The sequence below is a fragment of the Podarcis erhardii genome (assembly GCF_964252035.2).
Source record: "Podarcis erhardii genome assembly, chromosome: 4".
In the NCBI taxonomy this organism is placed as follows: Eukaryota; Metazoa; Chordata; class Lepidosauria; order Squamata; family Lacertidae; genus Podarcis; species Podarcis erhardii.
Window position 1 is genome coordinate 41,832,128 of NC_138508.1, and position 16,144 is coordinate 41,848,271.

General features: G+C 39.5%; 1 protein-coding gene across 4 annotated transcripts in view; it reads left to right on the forward strand.

Annotated features, from left to right (window-relative positions):
• Positions 1 to 15,204, forward strand: part of EPHA6 (EPH receptor A6) — a 348,542-nt gene extending 333,338 nt beyond the window's left edge. For all 4 annotated transcript variants that reach the window (XM_081859642.1, XM_081859643.1, XM_081859644.1 and 1 more), the window contains 4 exons: positions 8,965 to 9,114; positions 12,279 to 12,472; positions 13,559 to 13,708; positions 14,588 to 15,204. In XM_081859642.1, the coding sequence (XP_081715768.1) occupies positions 8,965 to 9,114; positions 12,279 to 12,472; positions 13,559 to 13,708; positions 14,588 to 14,702 (609 nt within the window). In that variant the 3' untranslated portion in view covers positions 14,703 to 15,204. The remainder of the gene's footprint in view (positions 1 to 8,964; positions 9,115 to 12,278; positions 12,473 to 13,558; positions 13,709 to 14,587) is intronic.
• Positions 15,205 to 16,144: the final 940 nt, after the last annotated feature.

Here is a 16,144-nt window from a genome sequence, read left to right on the forward strand (position 1 = left end):
AATCACAGGTGAGGAAATTGCTATTGTGCTCATGTCCAGCTTGCAGGCTTCCCATAAGTATGTGGTTAGCCTCTGTGACAGGGGGCCGTGAGTGCTTTGGCACCCACAATAATATATCTGTGGGGCTGGGCCCCCACAAAGTCAGTGGACAAAGTTTAAGCCCTTCAATGCAGGCACCCACAATCTTCAGTGTGAGGTGGCACCTATGCTCTGTGTGAACAGGAGGCATGGTTAGATGGGCCATTAGCCTGATCCTGCAAGCTCATCTTAGGTTCTTATGCTCTTTTCCCATGAGCAAGAGACAGATACCTTTGGAGAAACAGCCTTGCAGTATTCATGCTTAGCAGATATTATGGGGATACAAAATCAGGCACACAAGCCTCTGAAATCCAGCAAGCTCTCTTAGCAGTGCAAAAATTTTTCCCTGTGCATTCCTAGCAGCTACTAAATCATATATTTTTGTAATACCCCTCCTACCACCCACAAAAAAAATCCATATGTTCTATGCATTACAGTACATTCTGTATGGCTGAGGATAGATATATTTTAAGGGCTTCTTACTACAGCCACCTGCCTTATCTGTGCTAGTCCCATTCACTTGCAGCCTCTAATATGCCTAGAAGGGAAGGCAATTCCTTCACAAAGAAAGGGAAAGGTGGCATATAAATGGCATACAGTCAGAAACATGACCGTTGCGAAATGAAATCATTTTTTCTTTCTTTATTTTTTTAAAAAATCCTTGTAATAGTAAATTATTTAATTGAATAGATAAAAAGAAAGAGAAATAACCAGGGCTAAAGCACATATCAAAAAAGAAAAGAAAGCATTACATAGGTCTGTTTATCTCTGTTCTCATGCTAAGTACTATTTCAGTTTTACTTTTCTGATGAGAATGTTCCACAATACATTGTTAAAGTAGCACCTAATAGGTTATAGAATATAAACATAAACATCTCATGAGCAAGATATGCTGATGACATACTAATGTGTCATTGTCATCGTTATCATCACCCCAGATGATGATGATTTAATATGATGTATGGTCAGGGACTGATGACCTGATGATATATTGTTCAAAGAATTATACATGTATATAAAACTGGAAAGAGACTTGGCTGATTTATAGGATGAAAGGTCCCTTGATTCTATATCTAGGGTATGCTTATATATTACACAGTCCCAAGGTGCTGGAAAATGTTTTAGAGGCCTGTCCAGTACTGTAGCAAGTTGCATTGTATGAACTGGATTCTAAGATGCTGTAAATCAGACCAATCTCTACAGACCTCTGCAGCACACATTAATTTAGCAGCAGCCAACATAACTGAATACAACAGTATTCATTAAAAAAAGATAAAAGAGCACAGATAAAGAGTTACCCTGAAAGTGTCTCCCATTCAAATACCTGAAACTGATACAGTTCTACAGTATTATTTAATCCCAATTTTGTCCACATTACCATGCCAAAGTTTTCATGATATGAGTAGGTAGCCGTGTTGGTCTGACGCAGTCAAAATAAAAAAATAAAAAAATTTAAAAATTGTCCCTTAGCACCTTAGAGACCAACTGTTCTGGGTACAGTGGTACCTCTGGATGTGAATGGGATCTAGTCCGGAGCCCCGTTCGCATCCTGAAGCGAACGTAAGATGTGACTGCGCGTCTGTGTGGGTCACGTTTCGCTGCTTCTGCACATGCACGTGACGTCATTTTGAGCGTCTGTGCATGCGTGAGCGGTGAAACCTGGAAGTAACACGCTCCATTACTTCTGGGTCACCACAGAGCGCAACCCGAAAATATTTAAGCTGAAGTGTATTCATCCCAAGATATGACTGTATAAGCTTAGTTGGTCTCTAATGTGCTACTGGACATTTTTTTTTTCATGCTATGGTCACTCTATGATTAAACAATTTGCCAGTGATATTTTTCAGTGAACTATATTTTTCAGTGAACTACAGTATTTGCCCCTTTGTGTATAGAAAGCATCAATGTTTGTGGCTCAATGAACTAGAAGTAAAATAAATTTATATACGTCTCTAGCTATGTTGATGTGCCATACAGAATAGAGACATGAAACTATTTTGAGGCTTTGGTATGATCTGCCATTCCATCATCTTAGACAGTTCACTGATCTAAACAATTAACTCTAAGAGGCAGTTAGCAATTATAAGCATCTGGGATGAGTGCTAATCTCCTTTAGGGGACTGAAACTGATTTTTCCAGGCTGAGTCTGATAGAGTGTGCAGAAGGAACAGGAAAGTGGTAGATCTGGATGTTGAAGGTGAATCTGGCACCGTCTGTGGATGGTGCAAAAACCAAGAATAAGGATAGTTTTCACTGGCTTCCTAGACTTACCATTGCTCTGTCCCATTCACAATCTGTTGACTGAGGGAAGAACATCCTGCTAGGCTGCCTGTGGTTTACAGTTCTATTCCTATTACTGATTCTCACTGGCTCAGGATTTTCTTAGGTAGACCCAAGTTGTAGTAATGGCCTGAGACACTTCGTTTTTATCATTGGCCTGCCCTTTGTGTGACAACTCTGAAAAATGGCTGAGGACCACAATACCTCAAGGACCACCTCTCCCCATATAAACCGACCTGGACTCTGCGACCATCATCTGAGGCCTTTCTTTGTGTGCCCCCTCCACGAGAGGTGTGGAGAGTTGCAACACAAGAATGGGCCTTTTCTGCAGTGGCTCCCCGTCTGTGGAATGCTCTCCCCAGGGAGGTTCATTTGGTGCCTTCATTATACATCTTTAGGCACCAGGTGAAAATGTTCCACTTCAACCAGTCCTTTGGGTGATTAATATTCTATGACCTTTTAGTTTTAACTATCTAGTGTGTGCTTTTTCCCCTGTACTGTATTTTTATCTTGGGAACTGCCCTGAGATCTTTGGAAGAAGGGCGGCGTATAAATTTAATTAATAGTAATAATAGTGGACTATGTGGCAGTGCTGCTAACCATCTCTCAGAAGTTGCAACTTGTAAGGCTTGATATGGTAATATTGCATTTCATTTTCATTTTTTTCCTCCACCTTTCTCAATATATTTAAATTTTAATATAATATTGAGAAAGATGGAGGGGGAAATGAAAATGAAATGCAAGATAAGGCACAACAGAATGGTTCCCCGTCTGTTTCCCAGAACTGCAGACCTGAGAGCAGTCTATATTCTTGCTGCTCTGCATCTCCCCATCATATATCAATCACTTACCTTTGATACTATTGCCATTTGCTTCATGCTTGCTACATTTGTGCTACAGTCCTGACAGCTCGCATAGTCTGTTGACATGTAATGGCCATTAGAATCGCTGAGCATGTTCACTGATTGTCCAGTATCTCCCGAGACAGATGGATCCCAACCCAACACAGTTCAGTGATATTAGTAGGTGTTGTAGCAGAAAAGCTAGTAGCAGTTGGTAGGGCGGCGTTGATCACCTGGCTTCACCAACATGGAGATCACCACTGGTAACCAAGAAGGAGAGGGGTGAGGCAGCGGGGAGGCTGGTGTGCTGTAGGAGCATCAGATGCCTGGTGAGTGATGTCACCCCATCCTGCCACCTCCTACTGGCCATAGCTGTTAGCTGTTGGGTAGCTGCAGATATGGGCACATGTGCAACAGTGGAGCATGGTCTCAGCCTTCCTATTTCACATGTGATAATGCTGCAGGTTAGAGAGCTACAATTTGGGTTTATAGAGAGCTGGACTATGAGAACCAGGAAAACTTTGATTTCAGCCATATGGGTCCTGCTGAAACAATATGCTGCTCTGCTTGAGTGATCTGGCACTCCACTTACTCATTAGATAAGGAGTTTGTGGCAGCACATAGTGGCATCTTGTCTCTGAGCTGCAATCAAGAATAATTCAGGAGGCAGCAGATGAAAACAGACTACATCATAAGCATTTGAATAGTACCATTACTGCTGTGTTATAACAGGAAAGCAAAATTAGCATTTCCCCAAGTTCATTATAAATTTAAGAAATGAGGTAAAATGCAGCATGGCTTCAGAAGGCAAGAGGGGAATTGCTTGCTCATATGAAGTTTTACCATATGAGGATAGTGACAGTTTTGATCGATCGACTAGAAATTACATGTGGGTAACAATGGATATTTATTTTAATTTGGTGATGGAGTACATTACCGGTATATACAATAGAGTTTAATAAATATTTTTAATATGAGTATTATCAGAAAGAAGATGCCCAGCAGGGCTAGAGTTTTTTATTACTTTGATCGAGTGCTGGAAATATTATTTTAGCTGTGCAGAAGCAAATGCACCCTTCTATTATTCATGAACAGATCTTATTTAGTTTCAGCCTTTCACTTTTCTATACAAAAAGTGTAAAAGATTTTTTACATTAAAATATACTTTACAAAAGTAATTAAGTAATGAAGTTTCCCATTCCTGTGCATATAATGACTTACACAAGTAATTCATTGTCTGTATGAATATTAACAATATAATTTCCTTTTGCTATTAGCAGTAACATAAGAGATTGTCTTATGTCACGATGCTGAGCATGAATAGATGCACCTTTATGAATTTTGTTAATTCTGTTTTGCCGTTCCTTTTTCTGTTTGTTTTCCTAATATACAGGAACATTGGTATGTACTTTATTGAAAATAATCTAGGCAGACATTCTTCAGAATGATCAAGTAGGTTGCTTGCCTTGATTGGAAGTGCTACTGCAATTCTGAATTGGAAATTAAGCACACCCTTAAACAGGATCAGAAAAACACATGAAGCAGACATTGATGTAGTTGTAGAAAACGTTTTCACCATCCTTCCAATGCACTTGCATCACTCAGGATGGCTGACAAGAATTAAACATAAAACAATTCCATAAAAGCCATAGAAACAGCAGCAGATTAAAGCATTCTAAAAATGAGGGTCTGCTGCAGAAAAATCATCTGCCTAGCAAGATAAATGCTCACTGGAACAGGAAAGTTGTAACTAGTCAGTGAAAAACAATAAGAGAGTGGGGCAAAGGATTAAAATACCAGGGAGAGCTCTGCTGAATTAGTCCAGTGTCCCATCAGCATCATGGCCTCGCAGCTGCCAACCAGATACCTCCCCTTTAGGCTTTAAAAAAAATAAAAATTTGTACTTCTGAAAACCTTGGGGTTCCAAAAGTCTTACAATGTCTCTCTCTTGGGCATGGAATGTGCCATGTTGGTGGCATAAGCTGTAATGTACTAGAGATTACTTTGTCAGGTGTGTGTACTCTCCTCTAAGCAGTCTTACTCCACAATAAATCTGCAGGTGCTAAACATGTCTGATCAGAAGTATGTCCCATGGAATTTAATGTAAGGTTACCAGATTTTTTTCAATGAATCCAGGGACACTTCACTGAAATGAGTTGGAATGATAGGATTTTGTCAGGGGACTGATTTGTAAATCTGGGGACTGTCCCTGGGAAGCGGGGACATCTGATAACCTTAATTTAACGTGGTTCTTAATTCCAAACAAGTAGTGTTGAGATTGCAGCTGAAGATGCTACAAGACCCCCTGTTTTTGATGCAGCAGATTCAATTTCTAGCAAATCATTATGGTCTAACCATTCACACAATTTTAGGCATAGGTGTTTTGTATAAAGTTTGCAGATCACATTCAGAAGACTAATTGGTCTATAATTAGATGGATCAGAGGGGTTGCCCTTTTTAAATATAGGAACAATTATAGCCAGTCCCCAATCTTTAGGGATTTCGGTTGTCTTATCTATATATGAGAATAGATTTGCAAGAACCGGGGCCCATCAGTTTATTTGCGCTTTCAGAAGTTCAGCAACAATGAAATCACTTCCTGGGGCTTTGCCAGATTTCATTTGTAGAATTAACAAAGTGATTTCAGTTTCAGATGTTGGGGGCCATGGTTTATCATTATCTAAAGGGATGTTAAGTAGCGCAGGAGGTCAATGTTCCCTAAACAGCACTTTATAGTGCTCTTCCCATGAATTTGCAGGGATTATTGTGCCCTCGTTAGGAGCTTTGGTTTGACTGGAGATAATTTTCCAGAAGCTGGTATTGTCTTTTTCTATTGATGCTTTTATGAGGGCCTGCCAGATGAGAGAGTCTGCGGTTCTTTTTTTGGTTTTTAGTAACTCTTTGTAGTTCTTTTTTTTTAAGTTGTAACTCTAATTTAGTAGTAGGGTTAGGATTTTGCTAAAAGACCTTAAAGCATTCCCTGAGTATAAGTTTTGCCTGGATGCATTCGCGGTCAAACCATTTCTTGTTGGTAGGGAATTCATTGTGGCTAGATCTCCTGAGTCTTGACAATAACGGTTGGAGTTTTCGGATTAGTGTATTATAATGGTCAATTGGGGAGGTCTCTTCAATATCGTTGGAGGTCAGATCAGCCCAGAGGAGTTGACCTTCCATTGATTGTGTCCAAATGCTAAAGTTGGGGACCATTTAATTCTGGATCTGCCTATTTGTTGTAAAACATTAGGAACAGGTGTCTGTGGGGCGAGCCCACATCTAGAGGGTTCCCAAAATTCAGTCCTTTTAAGATTTAGGGGTAAATGGTCACTTTCGGTTCTTATATCTACAGTAAATTCAATATGTTCATCAAAGAGTTCTTGGGAGACAAGAATGTAGTCAATAACAGAATGCCTTAAGCCTGACCAATAAGTAAATTGGCCAGGGCAGTCTCCCAAGGAGAGGCCGTTTAAAATAACAAGGTTTAATCTAAGTGCCATTAGAAAAAGACATGTACCAGCAAAGTTGGTGACTGGGTCAAGTGAATGACGTCTAAATAGGGGCCAATGTTCATCATTAGCATTTAGGGGACCCATTCCACTTTCGTTGATTAGCTGTTCGTCTGAATGGCCTAACCTTGCATTAAAGTCCCCACCAATAATTAAGAAGGCAGAGGGAAACTTATTTGAGACAAGGAGAATGCAGTCTTCCAGTTCGTTCCAGATGTTTTTAAGATCAGTTTGTTTCATAAGTGGGTGGATATAAACATTGATGCATATGATCTTAAAGTGGGTAGAGAATATTTTAACAGCCAAAATCCATTTTTTATCGATTTTCAATTGGGTAGGGGAGGTTCCTAGGTCTGTCGATACAAAGGTGCTCAGACCACCCGCCGGTCTTCCGCCTTTTGTGCCGATTGAGGCACAGGAGTGGAAAGCAAAATAATTGTGTAGTTCAAAAGGATTTTGCATCCAGGTTTCTTGGAGCAGGATGATCTTAAACTGTGATACATAGGTTAGAACGTCTTTGTCCATTGTTTTCGATTGCCATCCAGCAACGTTCCAGGATAGTAATAGAGGTGAGAGTCATTTTGTCTCTTCAATAGCATCAAGGACTTTCCCGGAGTCGTGGAAGATGCATCCATTGGATGGTGAAGTCTCCGGTAATGTGATTAGGGGCGCCACAGAGATTTCAGCGTGGATTTCAGTTGGGCAGAGTAGGGGTGTGTGCTCTGACGTGACCTGAGGAGTTTCATATCCCATTTTTCGCTCCAAGTTAGGTGGAGTATTTGCCTCATTTGTGGGCGCTAGGTCTTCAGAGTTGCGAAGATAGAGTAGTAACTCATCTAGTCTGTCCGTTATCTCTGTCTGTTCGGCTTTTGGCAGATGGGAGAAGGAAACAAGTAACTCCTGCTCCATCGAATTCTCTAGATGAGTAGCCTTTGATAGGAGGGGAGTGGGGGTCTCTGTCCAACTAATTAAGTCTGAGGGTGGAGATGTAGAGCTCGTAGTAGGTGGGGTGCCCTCATTTTTAATTGCTTTCCTTTTAGCTGGAGAGTAGGGTAGAAGAGGGCAAATCTTAGTGTTGATAAAGACTCTTGTAATAAAAATTCCATAGTTAGTCAGGGAGCTTCGTAGGGACATCATATAGGTTGGAAACTTTTTAGATTCGAAGGTGAGCAGTATCCTCTGCATGTGTGGCTTGCTGTAAATGTGGACAGTGGATTTCAGATCGATGGAAAGAGGATTTACGCCCAAAAGTTCAGCTAGATGTCTTCTTGCGACATGTGTGGACGACCAGTTAACAACCTGACCTTTGAAGGGGAGGATAATTAAACAGAGTCTAGTGGCTTGCAGTGAAAGATTATAGGAAGATATGGTGTGTAGTTCTTCCATAGTTTGTTCATTTTCAAATTTGGAGCCAGTCTGCGAAGTTGAGCGCAGTAGGACAGGTGCTCTGGGTGTTGGTTCGGCCCTATCCTCCAGTGAAGCATCTACGGGTCTGACATTAGCTTTTGGGGATACAAAGGATACAATCTTCTCGAAGGAGCCTTTGATTTCTCTTATATATTTAAAGATATAGTCCACGGTTTTAGCGGTTTGTGGTGTTCTGTGTCACTGGCTTTTGCCGCAATAAAACTTACTTGACTTGATGCAGCAGATTAATATAACTCCTTCTTTTTCTAAAGTAACCAAATTTCCATCTTGTAGTACACGCACACACACATATGTATGTGTATACATCTTTTGCATATTTACACACATACACACACACCCCTATGATTTTAAGATGCAAAATATGCCAGTCGTTTCAGGATAAACCTATACTGCACACATCAATTTCAATGAGATTTCTGCTTATGTGTGCAGAACCACAGCTTGTTTATAACCTACCAAGGGATTTTGGAATATATTAAAAATGAAACCTTAATAATGATAAATGTTAAAGGAAATAATAATTTCCACCCTGTTCACTTGGCTTTGTGTGCTTTGTTTCTTCAGTTATTCTCATTATATTTGATGAGCTTTCAGATATAGCTTAGAAGTTATTAAAGATGCCACAAGATGTGGTCTGATTAATTATATGAATGTTAAAGAACATAAAATGCTCTAATTGTGATACTATTCAAGCAGTCTCAAATTAGTAAATGAGATTTCAGGGGAAAGCTGGTATTTCTGTCAACGGCCAAATATATATTAGATTATTCATTAAAGAACAGAATGCCTGTTCTCAGAACTATATCTTGATAATTTTTCAATATGTTTTCCAGGGTGGAAAAATTCCCATAAGATGGACAGCCCCTGAAGCAATAGCCTACAGGAAGTTCTCTTCTGCAAGTGACACGTGGAGTTATGGGATTGTCATGTGGGAAGTAATGTCATATGGAGAGAGGCCATATTGGGAGATGTCTAACCAGGATGTAAGTATTTTCAGGCAAAATTAGTTTATATAAATGTTCTTGAAAGTGGCAGTGCTTATTGCATTGATATTGGATTCAGGGCCAGCTCACCCATGTAGCAGGGTGAGACAGCTGCCTCTAGCGACGGATGTGGACCCCCTGGGAGTGGCAGATGCTGCCTCTGCTTCCCCTTCCTCCATCACCACCACCTTTTCTCATTCTCATTCTGATGCTGATCTTTACTTTCCCCTTCCATTCCAAGGCTGATCTTCACTCTCCCCTTTGATTTCCAGGCTGAGCTTCACTTTCCCCTTTCATTCTGATGCTGATTTTCACTCCCTACCCCATCTCAGCTGGTGGAGGGGGCATTTTGTGTTTCACCTAAGATGCCAAAATATCTTGGGCTGGTCCTGATTAGATTGAATACATTCTAAGTAAAGCCTTTGGTATGTCTAACTAGGAATAACCCTATTACTGTCCGTGGGGCTATTATTGATTGATTATTGAGCACGCACAACCCTATGTTGGATTGTGGCCATTTTACATGGTTGTGCAGGCATTTGCAGAACTGTCGCTCATAGCAGAATGGAAAATTAGCTCATGTCTGTGAGGAAATAATCAAGGGCCTGGAAACCAAGCCTTATGAGGAATGTTTGAGGGAGTTGGGTATGTTTTGCCTGGAAAAGAGGACACTGATGATGATAACAACAACTTTATTTATACCCCACCCATCTGACTGGGTTTCTCCAGCCACTCTGAGCGGCTTCCAACAAAAGATTAAAAATGCATTAAAACATCAGTCATTAAAAATTTCCCTAAACAGGGCTGCCTTCAGATGTCTTCTAAACGTCAGATAGTTATTTATTTCTTTGACATCTGATGGGAGGGCGTTCCACAGGGTGGGCGCCACTGAGAGGAGATATAGCCATCTTCAAATATCTAAAGGGCTGTCCAATGGAAGATGGAGCAAGCTTGTTTTCTCCTGCTCCAGAGTAACAAGAAGTTACAAGAAAGGAGATTCCGAGTAAACATCAGGAAGAAATTTCTAACAATAAGAGCTGTTCAACAGTGGAATGGACTCCCTCAGAAGATGGTGCACTCCCCTTCAACAGAGGTTTTTAAGCAGAGGTTGGGCAGCCACCTGTCATGGGTGCTTTAGTTGAGATTCCTGCAGGGCCCTTCCAACTCTACAATCCTATTATTCTATGAAATGAAAAGGAATCCAGAAGAAAACATATGGCATAATTCTATAACTTAATTTGGTTACATTGTCTTTACTGGTTCTGTCTCCTTTTTGGCCCACAATTTCCTTTGTACAGACTCATACCCACTTTTCCTCTTGTTAAAAGAAATCAATAAAGCAGCTTTATTCATTCTGCACAGATGGTAGATATAAAGCAAGGCTGAGACATAACAGGGACAAATGTAGCCCTCTATATCCACCCCTCAAAATTCTCCCCAGACTATTACACCCCTCATTAGACCAGATCTATGCTCTTCTCAAATACTTTTGCCTGGCTGGAATGTGCTCTTCCACATCTTAGCCCAGATGAAGAGGGTTGGGGTTGGGATTGTAGAAACCTCTGACTGTTGAATAGCTGGAATGTAGTATACTGAGCAAATATAAGAGTCTCCTCTGCCACACTCACTTTTACCCCAGACCATGCCCACCACTTCATGATGCCTGTGGAAGCTTGCCTACAAGGGAATGAGGCCCTCAGGCTGAAAGATATAGTAGTTGTAGTAGCATTTTTTTGGGATTTCTTACCTGGCCCTCAACAGCTGTCCCAGGGCAGGATGTAACAATAGAAAAACACAACATACTGAAATCAGTTAAAACAATTTACAGTCAGAAAGGGTAGGTCCTAAAATATATGTGTATCCTAGGTGGCAAAAGCTAGGGTAAAGAGGAGTGTCTTCAGTGTAGGACAATGTATACAATGAAACATTCCACCCACGAAGTCTGCATATAACACCATAATTAAGCAACTAAAATGAGTGTGATGTTATCTTAAATCCTTGGAATTCATAGGCACATAAATTGAGCATGAATGTTGAATCTCACTATCTTAAAGCAAAGTAATTCTAGCCTAGGTGTCTGAACTTGGATTTTAGATTATATTTAATTCACAGAGGCTTAAAAATATAGAGCATAAATTTTACATATTAATACAGTGATTGATTTTTTTAATATTCACTTTATTACTCTGGTATAAGAAATGTTACTTGCTCAAGTAGATAACTATATTATTATTGTATTCACTCAAAGCTGTGGTAGTCTTGATTAATGCATACTTAGGCTGTGTGGCAGATACTAGAGGTGTCCATTAATTGTGGGTGTTGCACAATCTTTCATATCTTATTGGTTAATTAATAAACATTAGCTAGGGTTTTGAACTTCCTGTGGAAATTAGCAAGCTGCTGAACAGACTGAACTGAGAGATTAGGTTTGGGACACTGTAAAATTCAGTGAATGTGTAATATAGAGGAGGTGTGAGTGAGTTCTCCGGTCACAAACCTATTCACTTGAGGGGGTTTGACCACCTCCTTTTATATAGGTTCTTGCAAATTCTGACTACAAATTCTGCTTCTCTGGACTTTACTATGGTATAGGTTTACAAAAGTGTGTGGGATATGGCTAGAGGGGTGTTTTTTCTCCTCTCATAATACTAGAATTCTTCTGTAACATTTTCTTGTGGAAATGCCAGACAGATCTTCCTCAGAAGAACAGTCCTCCAGCGGCATAACAGTTGCGGTATCTTAAGAGGCATGCAGTTTGGAATGTTTTGGTCTGCCATCTTGATTCTAAATGCCATCCAATGGTATCCAGACACTGATTAAAACAGGCTCCATGATATCAGGAAGCATCAATTTTTAGAGATGTCCAAATGTGCAGAATCCAATTTTCAAAAAATGATAGTAGATTATTATTATGATTAGCATTCAGAACATCTTATAGGAGGGCTTCTGTCATCACATCTAAAATAGCTTATTAATTACTTCAGCTTATGCATAGGAAAAACCGTGACATTAGGACCTTTTGCAGACCATTTAGCTTCCATGTCTATTCACACCAGAGTGTGGGACACTGGCTACTGGCTCTGTTTTAGTGGCATAGCTTGCATATGGAAATGTCAAGTAATATGAACTTGCCTTGTGTCCCCTATCCCTCTTCTTCTATTTAGGTCATCCTATCCATAGAAGAAGGCTACAGGCTTCCAGCTCCCATGGGCTGCCCAGCTTCTCTCCACCAACTAATGCTTCATTGCTGGCAAAAGGAGAGAAACCACCGGCCAAAGTTCACCGACATTGTCAGCTTCCTAGACAAATTGATACGCAACCCCAGCTCTCTTCATACCCTAGTGGAGGATGTACTTGTGTAAGATGCAGATCAGTGTGCTCTTCCTGTGTGTATTACAGTCCCTAAACAGCACCATGCTATTCACAGAATTTGTCAAAATAAAGTTTTCAGTATAAAAGTTATCAATTTCCCCATTCATGTGTGACATTCTAACTTTTCTTACTTCATTTTGCCCTAGATCACATGCATAAAGGCCAGTTCAGGTGTTAAACCTCTTTTCCACCTGATGGGTTTAAATTCTTTCCAGGGATACATTCACATTGGAAACAGTGATGTGGAATGAAGTATCTCCATGAATACAGCTGCATCTACTTGAAAGTGATTTCTGTAATCACAACAGCTGGGGAAAGTGCTGCTGTGATTGAGGAAATTGCCACAAGGAATAGCATTAGGTTAATGCAGATAATTTGGCAGACATGTATGCAGCAAATATCACATCCTAGATCTGTATTTGTTCAGTCCCAAAGAATATCCTATCTTTTATTTATTATACACACACACACATACACACACGTATATCCACACGATCACACAATGCAAATAATCGAATACTTTAACAAAATACTGAGCAAATAATATCCACAAGTATTTATTTACTTCCAGTCCATTTCACTTTGAAATGTTTTCACCCATAAACCTATTATTTAAATCTGCATTAAAAATTATTTTTAATCTAAAAATATAGAGCTGAAAAAATAGATTGGAACATCTGGGAAGTTCAAAAGGCCAATCTGAATATTTGTTAGGGAGAGCAGGTTGGGTCATATTGGAATTATATGCACGTAGTTGTGTTCAGGGTTCCAAATTGTGGGGGTGGACCACAGTTCTGAATTAATTACATGGATAGAGATTTTATATTGTTCTAGTGTTGTATTGTTTGAAAAAGAAAGAAAGAAGCTGAAACTAAAAAGCAACCTTTGTTTCTAAAATTATGGTTGAGAATTGTGAATTGGACTGTGCTCTTAGATTAGTATCTGAACTTTACTGCTTGGCTGATCTAATTCATTTTTTAGAGTAATTTACACATAAGCTGTCAGCAATCCTTATCATGAATTAAATGAAGTACAGTATTTCATTCTTGCCCCTGTGTTTGTGCTCCTGTAGAATGCCAGATTCACCTGGTGAAGTTCCCGAATACCCTTTCTTTGTATCAGTCAGTGATTGGCTGGACTCAATAAAAATGGGCCAATACAAAAATAACTTCATGGCAGCAGGGTATACAACTATGGATCTTGTTTCAAGAATGAGCATTGAGTAAGTAAACTATTTATACTGCTGTAAAGAAGTGCCTTACTGGGGGTGGAAATGGGTTTGATTCCCTCCTGCTCCTTCCAAAAAAGAAACTTCAAACAAACAGACAGACAAAAAACCCACTTGTTCAAAGAAGGCTTCAGGCCCTTGTGGACAGAAGCAGGAAGTATAACTCAGTGCTATTATTTCTCATCCAGTAGAGCAAAAGTAGTGGAAAGTGCAACTATAGATGCCATTTGGGGCAGTTTTGCCCACTACAAATAAAAAGCCAAGGGCTTCATTACATGTTCATTCTAAACATCTCTTTACACACTTGAAAAATACTCGGAGTTGAGAGTGGATTTCATGATCTTTATTCAGCTCTTAGTGGTGAGGAGGAATGGAAGTTCCCCCAGAATGTCTGCTTTATATACATTATTTACACAATGGGCCCCACGTGATTGGCTAATTCTGGGATTCACCTGTAGGCCAATCAGGTTGCGGATTCACTTCCACCTGGAGCTGGATTGGGTGGCTCCTGTGTACCAATCAGACTGCTGCATTCTGGACCCTATTGTTCTAGGACCAATCAGACTGCTGCCTTTTGGATCCTATTCAACTCAGTACATAACAACACTCCTGTCCAATTTTAATTTAAAAGGCATGAAATTGCAGACTTTGTTCACAAATAAATCATTTGCCAGGTCTTAGTTCAGTGGGATTCCTGGCTCTTTTTCATTTCTGTTGGAGATACACCTCTGTTGCTGATCATTTCAGGCATCACATGACATATTGTAATATAGAAAGTCTAAGGCTAATAAGCATATGTAACCATTTGAATTCTGTTTTCTGTACTGCAGCTGCGCTGTTTAGTGATTCCTAAACATACTTTTTTCCTTACAGTGAAATTAGAAGAATTGGTGTTGTACTTATTGGACACCAGAGACGAATAGTGAGCAGTTTACAGACTTTGCGATTACACATGATGCACATACAGGAGAAAGGATTTCATGTATGAAAGTTCTAGAAGCAACTGTGTTTTGTGCCTCAGCATTTCTAAAATGGAAGATACTCTCAATCCTTCTTTCTGCTCTTCCCAGCTTCAAGAACTGAAACTTCCTATTCATACTATAAACACATAATGTTTATGTTAATACTTCCAACTTGAAATTTTTAATCACATTGCATAGTTCCTCCCTCAATAAACTGCCAATAACATCCTGGCCCACTGCAAGACTGTTGCTGCACAACGGTGAATAGCTCAGCATGGATGTATAACTTTGTGTAACAGTAAAGTATTTGGAAAACTTTCATTGACTTCTGTGAAAGTTAAAGCCTTCTAGGCTTGGAGTGGCTACCTTCTTGATGTGTTAGAGTTTGATGATAGTTTTTTTTTTCCTAAAAAAAAGTAATTGACATTTCTTTTCATGTTTTGTGACCATTAGCTTCCAATATACAATGTGCAATCGAGAAAAAAGAGTTTGACATAAATATTTATTTTATGATAATGGAAAATCCCAGATGTATGGTTTGTGTTGTATTATTTACTTTGTAATAGTTCAATTGCTGGTAGGCTGGTATGGAAGTTGTAAGAATTCTTGGTCAGGATGAACAATGACAACTTACAGTGAATACTTTGTGTGTGTGTGACCAGGTTGAATTGGACGATTTGCGAGGATGATAGGCCATCACATGCTTGTGAAGTGATGTGTTTAATTAATTAAATTTAATTTGCTTGAAAATTAGGTACCTTTACCCCACGCTTTGCCAACCTGAGGTCCTCCAGGTTTTTTCTACAACTCTCATCAGTCAGTCTGATTTTTATTGTTTGTAGACAATGGCCACTACAATATAAATCATAACAGCTCCCATTAGACCCAGTGGCTGAGGTGACTTATAGTCCAAAACTACTGGAGGGCACCAACTTAGCAGAGTCTGTTTTACCCTAGTCTAGAATAACTGATAAGATTAATTATTTGCTACTTTTGCTGTTACTCGTTTTTAAATTGTCTGTATATGCCTCGACTGAACTATCCCAGAAAGGTTGTTTTAAGCAACATGCAATACATGATAGTTGTCAACTATCCTGTATAGTGCAGTTATGCAGGCTTTGTAATTATAAATGTACACTTATGCTGCAAAGCCCCAAGTATTTGCTATATTTGCATAGGAAAATGCTTAACTATAGCAGTTTTATTGTGGCATATTTATTCTTCGATAGGCCAGGCATTTTTTTTTTATTAAAAAAATGTAAAGGGCCATTTTTCCCAAATATAATTACAGGAAAAATGTTAATTTTACTCCCAATACTTTTTCTGTCTTGGGAAATTTTCAGTTTTCCCTGCTTTGTCAAGTTTTCCAGTCTGTATGAGTGGAAGAGCATTCAAGTGATGGCATTATTTTCAAATAGTATCATGCTATTGCCCATTAATATCAAGCCCAAGTACTAGGCAGTGCAAG